The sequence below is a fragment of the Rhamphochromis longiceps genome, linkage group LG4, assembly GCF_057381845.1.
Source record: "Rhamphochromis longiceps isolate RC_006_pf linkage group LG4, R_longiceps_female_GT1.1, whole genome shotgun sequence".
Classification (NCBI taxonomy): Eukaryota; Metazoa; Chordata; class Actinopteri; order Cichliformes; family Cichlidae; genus Rhamphochromis; species Rhamphochromis longiceps.
Window position 1 is genome coordinate 22,853,713 of NC_140560.1, and position 18,511 is coordinate 22,872,223.

An 18,511-nucleotide genomic window follows, 5' to 3' on the forward strand; every position below is an offset into this window, starting at 1 on the left:
GGAAAGTGGATCGTGTAACTGTAAAAATAAGAGTCACAAAAAAACGGTCCACGAGAACAGAAGTCGGAGAGATTTAAAAGTAGTTATTATATAGGGCTTTTCTACTCTACAAGGAGCACTCGGAGCACTTCGTAAAGCATGCCTCATTTTTACATTTCAATCTGCTTTGATGAATAAATTGAAGAGCAACTTAGGGTTCAAATATCTTTCCCTAGGATACTTTATGGCATGCAATCCCCCAACCTCCCAATTGGTAGATAACCCGGGATACCTAACGAGCTATAGCCATCAACCTAAATGCCATTTCATTCGTCATCCACGTTATTAAGCGTGTTTATTACTACTATTTATTACCTCTATTGGAATAGAGGACATTAGCTTGAGAACTTTATTCTGAAAGGCACAGTCGGAAACGCATTGGATAAGTTGACGTTGCATTGGTGTGTTTTCTGTGAGCTCGGAACAGTGCCGCACCAGCTGGATGTGACAGAGTTGCATGTAGAGGGTCCAATCTGTGCTCACAGGCTGAAACAGTGACAGAGATCTTAGGTGGAGTGGAGTGTGCGCGTGCACGCGCTCGAGTCTCGTCGTGCAGCGAGCTAATAAAGCGTGCACGTGTCAGTGATCAATTAATCTGTCACGGTTACAGTGAACGAGGACAGAGACGGCGGGGACTGTGGCGGCTGTGGAGAGCTGTCACTTTCTCTGTGCGCGTAGAAGGATTATCATTACGCACGTTATGCGGAGCGCAGCTTCGGTGATGCGCTGAGTCGGGAGAGGTGCAGCGGGGAGCAGCGAGAGTCAGCCCGGACATTCAGCGGCATAATCAGCGCAGTAACTGGAAGAGGGGGGATCCGTGTTGTTATGGGCATCGCAGGATTCCGACCGGCCGTCTGTTTTATTTATTCCGGTGAACACTCCGACGTTGGTGCCGAATCAAAGTCAAATATGCGCACTGCTGAACAAAGGATTTAAAGGGAAAACGATAAAGAATCTCTTAAATATTTCAACCCTTAAACCCGGTTTGTCTCATCCTCTCTCTTGTTTTTGGACTTCCATTCATGCACATTCTGCCGCTGAGGAAAACAGACACGGGCTGAATAACCGGGTACCTCTGGTGTGGAACCAGGAGCAGGAGGAATCCTCTGGTCTTATCTCATAAGGGTCCATGTGGATGGAGAGAGAATACGCAAACCCAGCGAGCGGAGCTCATTACGAAATGTGACATTTTTATTGTGTTTCCCATCAAACCTGACAACTGTGCACCCGTCTTCATCCTCGAACATCTTTAATTTACGTCGTTCAAGGTACGTGCTGCTCACCATGTCGCCTACAGATACTGATTTTTTAAGGGGAAAGGGGGGGCAGGGGGAGTTATCCTTGTGGAAATGTGTACGCACGACATTTACTGAGGGCTGTTTGGCTGAATACCCTACAGGGAATCACTGTTTATTTGAATGCACCTGCGTCTGTACTGTATTAAGGCCGATTTTTTTTAAAGGGGGGTTTATCAGCTGAGAAGGAAGTTGCATCACTGACAGCCGTAGAAAAAAAGGCGATGCACCAAATGCAGGTGTGGGGAGCAGAGGGCAAACATGGGTTGAGCATTTTTGCAGAAATGTATATTCATGCACGATGCTCAGCTCATACTGTCTCGAGCTTAAGGCAAATTAGGTAAAAACTAAAGAAAATGACTGAAGCAGTTCGACTGGTGAGACATTTGAGGTTTTTTTCTCACGAGGATAGAAACGCTGCTCTCTTTTAGTGGCAGCGACTCCATTTTCATCCCACAACACACTGGGATATTTTGGGAGTGTCAATCACTCCGCCGTGCTTTAGTTCGGAGGTTAGATGTCATTCTTTTATTTTTGGAATCACACACACATTCCCCCCACCCCCAGGATAACAATGGCCTTACTTCTGGTCCCTCAAACAAACACACTCTTCTGGAAGCCCCCAGGGATCCTCCCATGTGGTCGTATTGTTAAGAGAGAGGGGGATGCTGAAAAAAGGAAAAGAAGAAAAGGGCATTCTCTGAATTTGTGTTTGCATTAAGCTGCTTCTTTGGCCAGCTAAAACACAGGGGTGTCCCTTTTAGTAGACTTGAACCTCTCATGCTGGCCTTGCAGACAGGACACAGTGCCCTGGATGTCTAACTTGACAAGAAATCACACTTAAATGACCTCTTGAGCCCAATTAGAAAAAGGATCTTTGCATGGAAACTGATGCCAGTTTATGGATTACCCTCCTTATTGATCAGTAGATAGATGATACGCGAGCTCTGAGCGCAGGATTGTGTACCGAGTAAGCTCACTGGCCTGTTTTGGAGTGCTTTGTTTTCTATCATTAATCAATATTCAGCAGGCTGAAGCTGTTTATTGTCAGACTGTGAATTCATGAGTTACTTAGCATCCTCTTGGGGAAAAATAAAGCTACAGTTTGTCCTCTGGGAGGACGCCATATGTGCCGTGTTCAGATGATTGTAAACGTGTATGTGTGTTTGTGTGTGTAGCTTCATGTACACATGAAGCAGCTGACTGTATAAAATGGGGTATTTTTGTCACTTACATGGGAACTCCTTGCTTCTCCTTTTATATGTGTATTTGTGATCATGCACCTCCCACCCTTTCCAACATACACACACACACACACACCCACACACGCTCCAGGCAAGAGCCTCGCTCCAATTCTTCCTCCGCATATCCGGCTGTTCCTTCTTCCTCTTGCCTCTCTGATCACTATCACGCTCTCTAACCAAATCTGATCTCCCTGGGCCCCTGTGACCACCCCCACCCTCCAACCCCAGCCTCCTTCATCTCCACCCCGGGTCCCATCAAGTTATCTATAATGGATGCAGCTCATTCGTGTCACACGGAAGCAGAACACGTGACACCAGATGTCCGTGGCTCTAGTTTCAGGGTACACTTTGGGGTTTGGCATGCCTTCACATCTGACCCGTCACCTCACGCTTGTTGTTATTGTCGGAGGGAGAGAGACAAGATAGTCAAGGGAGGGGAGTGAGGGTTGAGAATAAACACTGGCGCTCTTAATTGCCAAGTCAATTAGCATATGGTCTCGCTGCGAGTCCAGTCACATGGTAATGAGGCCTAATTAGGGTGGCCAGGGATGTCTGAAGAGTCTTGGGAGAATACTTACACTGTCAGATTCTTCAGTATGGCACCCAAGAGCTTGGTGTGGCAAATGTATCACGTCTTTTCAGGCTCTTCTTTCAGGTTTTTTTTTATTCCTAAACCTGTTTATATATGTTGTCTTTGAGGGTTTTTTTTCCCTTAACTTTGCCTTTCCAACTTCTTCCCACTGTTTTAGCACCCACATGTACATCACAGTGCAATAACACATCACTTCCCTCATTTTTCTCTTTAAATTTCCATTGTTTTGTCTGTTGCTACCAGCTGGATTATGATCGAGCTCACAAATGTCACAAGACTGTTGACAAACGCAGTCAGATCAGATGATGGAATTCACTTTTGGCTATTTTATGTGAAGTAGGAGTTTGGATGCTTTCCAGCAAATCCATTCCCTCGCATTTGTTTATGATAAACCTTCATCAAAAAAATGGCGTCATGAATGGGTAACAGTTGACCGGCTACGACAAAAATCTTGTCGGAATACTGAAGAAAGCGTGCTGTACTTGCAGGATCAAAGCTGCTGTAGATGTCTCCAATCCATGCACAGGAAACTCTAGGATGTCTGCTGCTGTGTCGCTGGGATCTCAGGTCTGTTTATTTCAGCAGCCTTGCAGGAAGTACAAAACTTGGAAGTATAGAAATATATATTCGTGCATGAGACTCAGCATATAAATTGGCCACATATTGGCGGTTTTCATCATTGAATGTCTGTGACTCTGATTAAATGCACTGGTAGAGAGGTTGTCTCTGGTCATCTTGTCAAAGTGTTCTCAAGAGAGAAAGAAGACTCGTCGCTATAGGAAATAAAACCAAGTCCAGCCAAGCCAAGTTTAATTTAAAACCCTCTCAGATCCTCTAAAACTGGTTGATGAAAACTGGAAGGAAGAAGATGTTCGAGCCAGCCCTCTCACTCAGAACGTCTTCATCTGTAGACCATGTACAGTCTTAATATACTTTTACACTACAGCACTAGGTCCTTAGAAAGAATAGAATAAAACTAACTCTTATATTAACTGGTTATAATGTACTTCATTTAATAACTGAAAAAGTTACAGGAATAAACACCTGTTATTCAAATGGTCAGTATTTTAAGTAATTTATAGATTTTTGTCAATGCACTATCCTGACTTTATTTGTTTTTTTGGTTTTTTTTGCTTGTCAGCTAGTTATTATGTAGCAAAGATTTTTATATAAACAACATTATCATTATTTTTAAAAAAGGCCCTGAAAGGATCTAATTGCAACCTTCATAATATTCTATAAGGATGAATCAGTGGAGAGGGACAAACACGAGTTGCTCTTTCAGACCAGGCTTTCATTCCTGAAGCCACTGCAGGCCTGGGTTCATATTATATATATAACCCCAGCTAATAATGTAAACGTATGCAGTGTTATAAGAAAAGGTGGATAATGCTGGCGTCATTGAGCGGTGTCACCAGCAAGCAGATGGCAGGACAAGACGTGCAGTTGACCCGCTCACCTCAACAGCTGGATCCATGCGTTTCCAGATGTATACCTATGCATTTAAGCCCTCGTACAGACACAGATTCATCCCCATTCAGATTCAAATTCTCGGCATAAGACTCAAAAAATGACAATTACTGCGGGTTGTCAAATCGTAATAATCCTCCCAATTATCACAAGGGTAATTAGAAAGCATCTGCTCGTGAGCTACGTCTGATAATTGTTGGAGCTTGTAATTGTACAGGACAGCTTGTTTCTACCCCCCACCCCCCCAACCCCTATCCCCCTCCCACCCCCATCCCTGCCTATCCAGCCTGGGGCAGATCTGAATGACTGCAGTGCTGCACATTTGCACTCTCATGCTTGTATTCCTGTTGCGTTTTAACAGCAGCGCTGTAAGGAATTGCATGCTGCATTCTTTCCACAATCAGTGTTGTGTCACAATGTGTTGCCTTCTCACACACACACACACACACACACACACACACACACACACACACACACACACACACACACACACACACACACACACACACACACACACACACCCATAGTAAATGCCACCAAGCTGGATGTTGCGTGAACATAATGCCAGTATGTTTATGCGAAAGCAACACATGTAACACTGCTAGATGGGAAATGAAGGGGACTAAGATGGACCTCTGGTTGCCAGCAGGCTTCTTGGCACTGAGGAAGATGAAGCCTGAGAAACAGCAGCCATGCAGCAGAACTGGCAGGAGCTGGATCCTTCCCTCAGTTACATAAGATACACAGTGAAAATAAAAGGAAAGGAAAGCAGGGGGGATGAGGAGGTGGAGTAGGAAGGCGCGAGGGGGCACAAGCAGAAAAGGGGAAATGATGCCAAAATGGAAGCAAGACGGTGCATTAGGGATTAGACACTGGGTAGCAAAAGAGGGGGACTAGTCGAGGTGTACGAGGCGCATCTTTCACAGCACGTCTTTTTTTTTTTTTTTTTTTTTTTTTTACTATTTAATTTGTAAAAATGTGTATACACACACACACACACACGTAGGAAAATATTTAGTATACACATCCAGAAATGCATACACTATTATATATTGTACATATATTTATTAGTTTCAGGTTGGCCATTCTTGTATTTTGCTCGTTTGTGTTGTTGTCTTTGCACATCTCTGTTGCTTGTGGGGCTCGCACACAAGAATTTCACTCGCATGTGCTGTGCCAGTGTGCCTGCACATGTGATGTGACAATAAAAGTGATTTGATTTGATTTTGATTTGACGTCTTCAAATACAGCAAGTCGAGGCCGCTCTGGCTGCTCTGGAGGAGCGGTGGCATTGAAAATCCAACAGAATAGAGGATTTTTTTTTTAATGGAGGGGAGGGCAGAGATGGCTGCGTGATGAGTGACAGAGAGAGAAACACGTCTAGAGAGCGAGGGGAGGGCGAGACGGCGGCTACATCCTCTGTGCTGCACAAACCAAAAGGCCAGACAGTTTCGCTTCTAAAACCACTCGTGTAAAGCTGAAGTAAAAAAGAGGTGTCTGTAGGTGTGCGGCATATTCTGCGTAGCATTTTGCACATGCACGTCTCGCTGCTTGTGCATGTGTGCAGCCATTCTCTCTGCGCATCCTTCAGCTTTGCAGCTTACCGGTCTGCCAAGCCACTCAAAAAGCAGCCAGAGCAACCATCTGTGTGAGAGGGGGGTGACGAGATGGCGAGCGAGTCAAAAAGTCACGAGTGTGCAGGCCACAAGCTCCAGTCCCTCCGTGTCCTGTTGTGATGTGCACTTGTCTCGAGTGCAAAGCGTTAATGTCCCAGTAATTACAACGTGACAAAGGATGTGTGGAAGAAAGACAAAAAGAAGGAGGAGGAGCAGGCTGCTTGGCTTTTTGAGGATGAGCGAGTGAGGTTTTAATTCCTTGGCTGCTCTCCCTTGTTCTTGTAGTTTAGTGACGGAGCATAAAAAGCGGGATGATGTTAGGAGGAAACATGAGTGTTTTTGTGCATTGAGGCGTGCATGATAATGTCAGGTGTTTTTGTATGCACAAAAAGATCCAGCTCTGGATTTTTATGTGTGTGTGTTTTGGTGAGTCATTCCTCTGTAAGCACTGATTGATGTTAATATAGACCAATAATAACCAGCGGCTAAGAGCTGCTGCAGCAAGGAAGGAAGGATGGGATGAGACAACAGGAAATAACAAGCAGGAAATGAGGGAGCAAAGAATTTTATTAATGAGGAGGCATGAAGAAGAATTTTGGAGAGTGTAAATCTCTGAAGGATACATGAAAGGGCTCGAAACACATGAATATGCACAACGCACATATATATATATGCACACATCTTTCACTGTTATGCCCTCAGGGGAGGGGGGGGGGGGGGGGGGGGGGGTGAGAAATAAATAATGCTATTTCGCAAACTTGTAAACAACTGCTCTCTTAAAAAATCCATCTTAAATGTATATGAGGAAAGAAACATCAAAAGCTTGTAAATAAATGGATGGTCCAACTATGCAGGCAGGGCGAGAAGGAAGGTCTGGAGAAGAATTATAAAGCAGTACATATTGTGTTTTTCAGTTTCTTATAGAAGATTAATAATCCTTTTTTTTTTTTTTACATCTTTATGACCTTTTTTGTGGCAAAATAGGTTTGAACATGGGTGTTATTGGTCTTTTTTAAATGATGTGTAAGCAATCTTAGCTACAGTTTATAATATAATTCAAAGATGTAGAGAATCTGGAGAAATCTCTTTCTGCAAAGGACAAGACAGAAAACTAAAACAGTGGTGACCTTTAGGGCCTCAGCCTGTACTTCATTAAACTTAAACTGCAGTACTAAAAATCACTGCATGGGCAGTAAATATATTTTCTATGTGATGTAAAACTGTACCATTAGAAAAAAAGACCTTGACTAGTGGGTGCTGGTACAACTCACCAAGCAAACCGCATGCCATAGGGCTACTGCTCTTTTTCTCTCTGTCTCAGCTTTAGAGACAGAGTGTCTGTCTGTCCCCCCACCCCCATCAAGACCTTGATTAACCACTGGCTCCTCACTGAAGAGAGACCACTTGGTTTGTTATCAGCACACAGTTCAAAAGTCAGCATCCTTGATGGTATGGAGGTACATTAGTGCACATGTCACGGGTGACCTGCACACCTAAGAAGACACTGTTAAGACTAAGTGGCATATGACGTCCACCCATCCATGTCCAAACACATTCTGCGTGTGTTAGAACAACACGGCTGCATAGGAGAAAAAAGAGCGCAGGCAGTTAGCCTGACCCATCCTACAGTCCAGATCTGTAATGCACTGAATTAATTTGGAGCAACACAAGAACTGTTAAGTCTCAGATGATTTATTTGTATTAATACAGCATTTAAATTATTTCAAATCTGCTTGTTTTTATTGAGATTTTAGAGCACGTCCAATGTTGCGCTCTAAGCTGTGACAAACATGTGAGCAGTCAATTTGAGCTTATCTACACATCCAGCCATTATGAAGCAACTTAATCATTAGTTTAGAGTCAACCTGCTATATTTAAATCTACTGTTGAGTGTCCTTTTGTCAAAGGAGAGTTAGAATGAGCTCTTGTTAGAAGCTAAAAGTAAATGGCACCGGTAAAGTGGCAGACAGACATCTGAACAATGAGCTGAAAGTCAATATAGAGCAGCAGAGAGCTGCAGGACTCCATGGGAATATGAGCGATGGTTTTTATTTAATGCAATGTTGTTAAAAAATATTGATTGTAGCTGGTTTCCTCTTTACTGTCATACCTTACAGGAAAGTCAGAAATGTCACAAAGACAGTACAGCCCAAAGTGGGGCTACACTGCTACTTATTGACTAGACTTCCTCGTATTTTCCAAATGTCTTGAGTCTATTTCTCTCTTCTTCCAGTCTGCTCTATTTAATAACTGGTGTGTTTAAACCTAGTACTCTCCTCTATCGCCCCAACCATATGACTCATCCCAACTTACTTGATATAGAGAGACAGAGGACATGAAGCTGGAAATATCCAGTGTTCACTATGTGGTATGCAAACACTGTCTATTCGTGGACACAGCGAGACGTTCGTGGCGGACTCGCACTGTGACTAAAGTTCTCTGAAATAAACAATCCAACGTGCAGCTGTAAGCATGGAGAGGATAGAAAAGAGCAGTGTGCATGAGCCAGCCTGGAAAGAATGCCCGAAAGCTTAGTGACAGCAGCCTGGCAGGAAGATATGTTTGTGCGCGCGGTGTTGTGGCGCCTTTAAATACAGATCAGCCTCCCATAAAACACACAGCTTTGTCAGGTGAAACGACAGCGCTGATCATCCCAGCAAAGCCCACAATGAAATGAAAGATTGTGTATTTTTATGTGTGTTTGTGTGGCTGACAACTGTGATGAATAAAGGAAAAGGGAGACTGAGACGGCATTGATTTTGCAGAGTGCTTATGTGGGTTTTTTTGTTTTTTGTTTTTCCCCTCACTGGGACACTTTTCTCAAAAGTACACAAATGTTTGTACTTGTGCTCGAGGTTCTGTTGCTGTTGTCTACAATAGATTGTCGCTAGGTGCCCTTAGATGCCTGATAGTGAGCCAAATTGAGTGTACAGTAGTTCCTTTCTCTGTTTCTCTTGTTTTTTTTCATAAAAATATGCATGATGCTGCAGCTCCCCTGTCTGCACTCCAAAGGCTAGTGTGCTGGATAAGACTAGACAAATCACACCCCAAAAACTCTGTTGTTGTGTAGGTAGGTTGTGTAGGGCTCTTTTGTATTTTTCATTGCATGGGAGGGTTGCTGTTTTTATTTGAAGCCATTTACCTCAGAAATGAACCCTTTAAAAAACTTCTAAAAAGGTTCAAAAAAGGTCTGGCTAAAGGCTATTATTGGTGAAACAGGACGTGTGTGTGTTAGAAAGGCTTCAGTCATTCACCCTGCACGAACTACTGTCTTTTGTTCCCTCTCTAAAACACAGCAGTGGCCGATTGTCTTTATTGTCACACAAAGGAATGATTGCTGTGGGAGTGACTGCTCAGCTCTACAGCTTTGCAAATGTTATTGACCAGAATGACTTACTGACTTTCTCTCCCCTACTTTTCTCCACTCTCCCTCATTGCCCCTTACCTCTGCATCATCTCGCTATCTGTCTTCTCTCAGAGATGGCGTTCCCACCAGTTCTCCTCCTGCTGCTGCTGACTGTTGCTCACTGTGCCAACAGCGAGCCAGAGCCGCTCCCTAGAGGCTGTGGCTGGGGCCTTGTGCGTCCGTACACCCTCCTCTGTGACCTGGACTCCATATGGGGGGTGGCCGTTGAATCTGTGGCTGCCGGTGGGGTGCTGGCTGCCATCTTGCTCGCCCTAGTCCTGCTGTGCCGTTTACGCCACATCAGTGAGGGCGAGAAGCGCAGCAGCGTGGGACCTATCCTCCTTCTGCTTCTCGGTATCCTTGGCTTGTTCGGCCTGAGCTTTGCTTACCTGATTGAGCGGGATGAGTCACTGTGTCTTCTTCGCAGGGCCCTATGGGGTCTCCTTTTTGCTGTTTGCTTCTCCTGCTTGCTGGTTCAGGGCGTCCGCCTGCGCAGGCTTGGCAGGGAGCGTCGCAGCCCTGGTGGCTGTGCCTTAACCGGCCTGGCACTGGGTTTGAGTGCCGTACAGGGCATCATTGCTGCAGAGTGGCTGCTTCTGACCGTGCTGAGGGAAGGAAAAGCTGCCTGTCAGTATCTTCCTCTGGACTTCGCACTGGCATGCAGCTACGTGCTAGCCCTCCTACTAGCTGCGCTGACCGCAGCCTCCCTGGCCCTGTGTGGCAAGACACGTCAGTGGCGCTGCAGTGCCATCTGGCTGCTGGTCACCTGCCTGATGTCACTGCTGCTGTGGGTGGCCTGGGTGGGCTTCTATCTGTATGGAAACAACTGGCTCGGCAGGTCTCCAGAGTGGGATGACCCAGCGCTGGCTATTGCTTTGGTTGCTCAGGGCTGGCTGCTGCTGATCTTCCATGCCATTCCCGAATCTCACGTCTGCCTGAGACCCCCACCCCAACCCACTGCCCCGGATTATTTCGACACATCCCAGAACTCAACGCGGATGAGGGAGACGAGCTTCGACGATGACACCCCTCTATCTCACAGGCAGTTTGTGGAGAACCAGGGCTATGGATATAATGACGAGAACACTGCAGGTACAGCACAATCTGATACTTTTGAGCAAACAGGCGTAATTTAGCTTTGTAGGAGGAATGTAGGCCAAAGTGACTAATGCAACTCTTGGACACATTTGTATGCTTGGCTAGTAATAACTGCAGGAGGACATTTCTGCAAGTGTTTCTTTGGTTCCTCCAGACAGTAAGCCGAGTGGTGAGTCAGGGTGAGTAATCTCTGTCCGTCTCTTCCACGCCAGGCTTGAGGAGCGGTGGCGGTGCCGGGCAGCACAGCAGCAACACCGGTGCCAGGCCAAGCGCTCCTTTCCGCAGCAACGTCTACCAGCCCACCGAGATGACCATGATCCTGAACGGGGGAGCGGTGAGTACATCCTCCCAGTCACAGGTACACGCCGCTTACACGCCGCTCTCTCATTCGACCACGCCGACAAGACTGCATGCACATTTGTGCGTTCTGGACCATACGTCATTGCACAAGAATGAGGGAGAGGTGTGAGAGTGTGTGCGTGCGTACTCAGTTTGTGTTTGGAAACTCTCAAGCGACTGTGTTTGTTCCACGTGCATGGACGGATTTGTCACAAATGGTCACTCATCTGACATTGATCTGTGTAAGGGTGATTGTGAGGAAGCTTCTGCTTCTTATTCTGCTGTCTGTGTAAAAATATAATACCAATTGTCCCCTTAATGATGCCACCGTCAGGTGACCCAGCAAGATTCATTGTGCAGGATGAATGGTCACCATGGCTGGTGCAGGTAAACTGCTTTCCAGCCACTGTGCTATGAATTAAGCAAACCCAACAACACCTAGCATATTACAGAAGTCTAAAAAGCTGAAACGACACTCTGCTGACAGAGATAATTTGTAGTCACTATTCCTAGAAATTGCAGCTGGGCGTGCTGATCGAGCTGACAAAGGGAACGGAGAGGCGTCTCCTTAAGCTGCTTTGCATAAAATATCACTAGTCTGCATGAACGGTGTTGTTGTGCACCCCCATTAAAGGCAGGCAGCGTTTATTTGTACAGCCGGCTCAGGGCGCTCTGAAGGAACCGATTTGCAGAAAGCATGAAATAAAGAACCTTTAACAGCAGTTTTAAAGGATACTAAAACAAATACGAGCACAAAGAATTAAATAGAAAACTGCAGGATTGTATTGCAAGGTTGATAATGGTCTAAGTACAGTTTGACATTTTAGGAGACTGGCACATTCCCCATCTTACAGCAAGTAAAACAGGAAAATCAATACCCCTCCATTCTTTACAGTAAATATCAATCATCTGCCAGGCTGAAAGTGGAAACATGGAAACATTTAGCCTTTTTTAATACATTAAATCAGTCTTTGTACTAAATTAATAAGCTCCTGCTTAAACCCACATATTTACACTTAACATAAGTGTAACTTTAGCTAAAGTGCAAGCTAAGTTGCATTGGCTAAATGTGAAGGTGGCCTGTGCTGGAGGTAAAGCTTTATTTCTAATTCTCTCTGTGTGATGAGTCATGTTCGCCCATTTGTCACTGCAGCACTATTTTTGTATAAAGCCTCACTTTCAGATCCACTCCACTTTCTGTTAAGTTACTCCAATGATAAAAACACAGCACTTTCCAAAACCCTTTATTCCTAAATAAGAGTTTTATTGTGAACCATCTGAAGGAGTAGGCAACCATATGTGACGACATCTGGCTGGTATTAATGGATGACAAACCGAAATGGATCAGAATCAACAAATTAAACACGACAAAAAGCAACAATATGATTGTACCGTTGGATTTTTTTTTTTTTTTTTAATTGGAATGCACATTTTATGACAGGCACTTTGTTTTTTTCCCGGAGGCTGGTCATTATTGGAGACCAGGCTATTAACTGACCACAGTGCATTTGGGGAAATATAATAGCTGCTATAATTGGATTCGTGTGGCTTTAAAATTTAATAGCAATACAATAATATGAGCCATTATTTTCCATCAATAAAAACATTATACTTTTTGATGGATAAATATTGCATTTGTTCCCTTACGGCAGAGAGCAGTATCATTTACTGCAGTATCTTTGTTAACACTTTCCACAATGACGTCCCCTGTTTCCTTAATGACTAGTTCTGACACCTCAGGATAGATCACTAAAGATGTGGTTTCACAACCATTAGAACAGTTTCTGGGGGGGTTTAAGGGTAGCTGCACAAGCTAACTTCTTCTGATGCGCACCTACTCATTTTGTTCTACAAGCAGGCCTGAAAGATGTTCATAAAAGAGCTTCAAAGGTTACTCCTAGTAGGTTTTCAAAGGGTGAAGAGTTAAATAGCATTTTTATAGGGAATATTAATTATGCATTTACAAGAAAAAGAAATGCAGTTTTTAGCTTTTCTGGAGCCCTGAATACAGCCTGCAGGTTTTCCACTCAGGTTTCAGGGTACAGCTAGTCTCTGGCTACGTCCACACTAATGCGTTTTCGTTTGAAAATGCATAGTTTTCTCTCCGTTTTGGCCTCCCGTCCACACTGAGACGGCGTTTTCCCCAAGGAAAAACGCAGCGTTTTCCCCAAGGAAAAACGCAGCGTTTTCCCCAAGGAAAAACGCAGCGTTTTCAAAACCCTCTCAAAAATGCATACATTTCAAAATGGAGCTGTCCTGTTGCAGTGTGGACACTCAAAAACGATGACGCATTTTAGTCATGTGATGCAGTCATGTGACCAATTAAACAAAGATAGCGGAGTGCATTATACAGCAGTTGTTTTGTTTGCTCTCAATTTTGACAGCCCTAAAACAGATTAATATCGGTCTGTACATGCTCCAAATAGCTTTTCTTCAAATTCTTTAATTCTCACTCGCTTGGCAACTTTGTACTTTTGTGTTACTCGCAGCAACAACTCCACCTCATTGTTAGTCCATTTAAAAAACTCGGTGCTTTTCCTCGACATTTTGCCGCGACGTTTCAACGAGCCCGAAAGTAAATAAACGGCAGACAGAAACGAGGCAGGCCGAATCTTCTTGCGTTTCATGCATGTGCAGTACTGGAACGTTAGAGTTTTCTGCCGTTTCAATGTGGACGCACAACTCTGTGAAAACGACTGAAAACGCTAGTGTGGACGCGGAGCGTTTTCAGACGAAAACGCCGTTTTCAAATCTATCCGGGCTAGTGTGGACGTAGTCTCTGTGTCACCTGAGAGGTCAATAACAGGGCAAAAAAGCCAAAGTAGCTTCAATTCTGTGAATGGCATAAGATATTTGCAATTTACCTGGATTGTGGCAGCTCGATAGCCTGAAGAGAGAATTCATATAGACTGGTTTTAGTGTGTAAATACATCTGCAATGGCAAAAACATAGGCATTTTGTTTTAAAACACAGAGAGGTGTCCACATAAAGTGTGAATGGAACGTATGCAGACCCTGTAACCATGTGAATTAACATGCATGTCTAAAAATGAGATGCTTTCTCGACTGCTGACGGTTAACAAACGTAACTTTTTCACCTACAGGTGCCCTCTGCCCCTCCTACCTACACGGGGAGGCAGCTGTGGTGAGCGAGAGGTTTGGAAAGAGGCTGTGTGATTTAAAAAGGAAAAAAAAAGGACGAGATGAAGAGGGTGAGGAGGGAGAATGAGGGGGGTCCAGGACGAAGGGCCCACCTCCCTGTCTGGCTGGACTGGACTAAAAGCACGGATGCCTACATCGACCTTTCACTCTGTGTACAGACTTTAACACTGACTGTGTGCCAATCAACTACTGTTTGAGTGTGTGTGAGATTCAGAGAGAGCAGGATATGGAGGACAGAGCTGAAGGTTTTCTAGAAGAGTGGAAATATGAAAGAAAGTAGCAAAAAAAGAAAAGAAAAAGACTGATCTGAAAATGCCGACATGCAGTATTCCTTTTTAGGTATCATTATCTCCTGTGACACTACAACATTGTAGGCATCCCTGAAAACTGTGAAATAGATTGCTTTTTCCTGCTCACTCTCTCTTTCTGTCAGGCAGGATGTCTTTTCTGCAGCTCCACACAATGAAGGCGTTCGAGTGGAAACATTTGGCTCTGTCCTCCATCCCTCCACACCGTAGGTGTAGACAGAGCACATGGGCAAACTGTACAAGTTGAGCAGAGCCCTCCTAAAATAACCCTGCCTCTGTAGGTGTGAATGTACAGCATATAAGAGGAAAGTGTGTGTGTGTATGTGTGTGGTCCCTATAACACTCCAGCAAACCTTTCCTCTCCAGACTGTTACCCCCCACCCGACAACTCTCAACACCCCAGACCTGTCTCCTCCCTCTCTCTCACCTCTGTTAGGGTTAGGGTTGCGATCAGAACCATCTGTGAATAAAACACATAACTCTTCTCACCTTCCGCCATCCTCCCACCTGCATGGACACTTTGCAAACACAAACTCTGAAGCCTGAACTGTGACTGGAAAGGAAGTTTCCCCAATGACCACAGCTGCACCTGAACAGCGCTGCCCACAAACCGCTTTTAGATGTACGATAAAGCAGAGCGGATTATGATTGGACAAAGGGAACGTCAGTCATGACCGGGCGAGGGGGGGGGAGAGGCGCCGCTTAATGAATCGAGGTCAGACAGCCAGACAGCTGTACGCACCCACATCTCCAGAGCCACTGGCGTTTTGAAGCAGCCAGGAGAAACTGTCACTTTATATCAGCAAGAAACGGAGCGAGGAAATGAAATGGTCTCCCGTTCTCGGTTCCTGTATTTGTGTTTGTGTGTGCGTACGTGAGTGTTGTGATTTCACGAGTGTCGACAGGGGAGAAAAAAAAAAATCTAAGTCCAGGTACATTTCTGGTGCTAAATATTCCTCGACCCTCCAGTGAGGCACGGAACTACAAAAACAACACTTATATTGATACAGTAGTCAAGCTGTGAGTGACAAGACTATATTTAGAGCTGTGGCTGGTGTTTGGAGATATCCTAGAGCCTCAGAAAGATCAGATTAACAGTGCAAGGTAGAAAGAGGGGGATCAAATGGAAAAGGAGGAGGAGGAGGGTGGCGGTGAGTAGGAATGAGATAGCACGAGACGGCCCCAAAGGGAAGTCTGTGTGACAGTGAAATCTCTGAGACTTCCTTCACTCAGCCTCCAATCTGTATGAGAAAATGGCTCCCACGTCTGTACGTTTGTATCCATGTTCCTCTTCTCTATGTCGTTGTCTTCATTTCTGTTTTCTTTTTTTCTGGTGGAGCGTCTCTTCCTCCTCCTCCTTCCTCTCCTCCTCCAGACTCTTTCTGTGGACAGCTATAGCTCAAGTCTCTGTGCCAAGAAGGACTCTTGTTTCACTGGAGTCTCTGTTTCACGCCCTTTCCCTTCATCATGGCACCAGCTCTCTCTTTCACCCGAGGAGCTGTGTACATAGTAGTGCTGTAAAGCTTTGCTTGCTTGTTTACCTTTTTTTCCCTTTTTTTTAAACTGTAGGCTGAGTTTAGATATCAGTGATTCATTGGAGAACTGACTGACCACTGCAAACTGATTTTATCTTCTTTTTTTAACTGGTTTGCTTTGTGTTTATACATTTGCCTGTTTGTTACATTATGCTTGTATTTTTTAAACTATAGCATTTTGGAAATGTTTCGCCAACACTAGATGTGCTTTTATTTTATTTTATTTCATTTTGAATTTTTTTGTTTGTTTGTTTGATTAAGGAAAAAATGTGAGTTGTCAATTATCAGGATTTATGTTGGTTGTACCTCCCACACTTTGCTGTTACGGGGATGCAAACGTGATTATGTTCAAATTTTCAAAAAGACAACAATGCCTATTGATAATTTTGCCACTTCATGCAGTAAATCATGACTTAGTCTGTGATATATTAGGGATAGCTATAAAAAAAAAAGAAAATGCAAAGCAGGCAGGGCTCAAGCCCACCAATAGTCAGTGCGCTGGCCCCTGATCTTACTAAGAAAAGACAAGGGGTCAATCCTTGACTACTGCTGTATGTTTATGTCTTACACACTGGCTATTCTAAAATAGGACTGCTACTTGCAGGCCAGCTTCATGCCCAAAGACAGCTTGTCCTGTTATACCAGGCTCTGTTTGGGCAGGCCTGGTCTGAAACAGGCTACAAGCCTCATATCCATGCAAGAAGAACTGTCCTCAGGGTTTTAGATGGTCAGCAGCAAAGAAACAAAGCTCCTGAGTATCAGCACTCAGAGCTGAGGGGGAGGGAGGTTTCAATTCTTGTGATGTTTTCACTCTATGTGGAGTACATAAAAAAAAAAGAATAACATGATGTGACTTTGTAGACTTTGCACTCGTCAACTACCTATCTGTGCATGCTTATCACCATTTCTACATATATGACCTTTCTCAGACCTACTTTTGAATACTAACTATTTATGTAAAAGGTCATGTGGCAACAATCATACTTTCAGTGTATATCAGATGACACACTTAATGTCTGTGCGAGCTGGTTCTTGAGAAACAAAGGGAAATGGTCCAAAGCAGTATGATTCCCCAAAAGGAACAAAATGCCATCATCACTGGACCTAATAATAACTTCCTCTGTTAGTTTATAGAGTTGAGGGTAAAAAAAAAGTACAAAAAAAAGGAGAATCGTCCGACTGATATTGTCTGTGTTTAAAATCAAATAGACTGTGGTGAGATTTTGCACACAACTTCTATGTTAAGTTTGTCGTCCCTGGGTAGCCCATTTGAAAACCCTTACTCCCTGGGGTTGACATGTCCTTGCCTGTACTCTCCTGATTTGTCTTGCCTTCAGACTGCTCCAGTGGGGCAGCTGACAGGGGTAATATTGGTTTTCACAGCTATGACTGTGCAGTGACGCAGCATGCCTATGTATAGAACTTGATTCCCCTGGTTAGAAAAAGACAAAAAAAAAAAACCCAACAGTTAACTCTCTTGTTTCTGTAACCAATTCAGGACAAAAAAAGTTAAATAAAGGTGTCATATTTGTAGTTAACTTTTAATTGGATGTTGTGTTTTTTTCCTGATGACACATGGTAACAATAACAGCCAGGTATTATGGAAGAATAAAAAACTGCATGTGCTTTTCCCATTTTTGTCAAACCTTCGCAACGTTTCTGTCCATACAGATAAACCATTGAGTCATTGAATGTTTTTGCTTCTCATTCTGTAACCTAAAGCAGTTGGTTAGCCTAGCTTAGCTTAGCACAAACATGCGCAAAAAGGATGAAACCATTAGCCTGAACAAAAACGTATTCATGTGAAGTAATTTAATGAGATGCAACATGTTCAATTGTAAGCTTTAAGCATGTTTTTTGTTACCTTTGAACATGGACAGGCTAGCATAAAGAATTAGCATAGTCTTTATGCTAATTAAGCTAATAGGCATACAGATTCCATCTTTAACAGATAAACTACCCAATCAGACTCTTGACAAAAAATGTTCACTAATATCTGTAGCAAATTCTTGAATCACCCCTTGAATTCTTTACATTTTGCTTCCAGGAAGCTACTTTCTTGTAATATTTTAAAATTGTCTTGAGCAATAATTCTCCAAGTTCTTCTTTGGACACTGGTTGCTTTTTCACTCATTTAGTCCAGTCCTTGTACCTAACCATTTTCAGAGGAATTTTTTTGTTGTTGTTTGTTTTTGTTTGTTAAGCTACTTAACTCAACCTACAAGTAATTAAGCATTACAAAAGGCACCTAACTCAAAGGATGAACCAGAGGTTTGTCTATACATAACAGACAACTTCACAAAGAATTCTTTTACAATTTCTTTAGGCATCTTTAGGCACTTTGTTACTATTGCAAAAACACATAATTAGTTTAAATTTCTTTACTTGAATCTAGAAAAAAATTGCAA

The 18,511-nt window shown here is 43.7% G+C and overlaps 1 protein-coding gene across 1 annotated transcript; it reads left to right on the forward strand.

Annotated features, from left to right (window-relative positions):
• The first annotated feature begins 455 nt into the window (after positions 1–455).
• Positions 456–17,641, forward strand: gprc5ba (G protein-coupled receptor, class C, group 5, member Ba). The gene is made up of 4 exons (XM_085403857.1): positions 456–1,307; positions 9,735–10,754; positions 10,973–11,094; positions 14,203–17,641. Exons 2-4 carry the CDS (start codon positions 9,737–9,739, stop codon positions 14,245–14,247), a joined length of 1,185 nt encoding a protein of 394 aa, XP_085259983.1. The 5' UTR covers positions 456–1,307; positions 9,735–9,736; the 3' UTR covers positions 14,248–17,641.
• Positions 17,642–18,511: the final 870 nt, after the last annotated feature.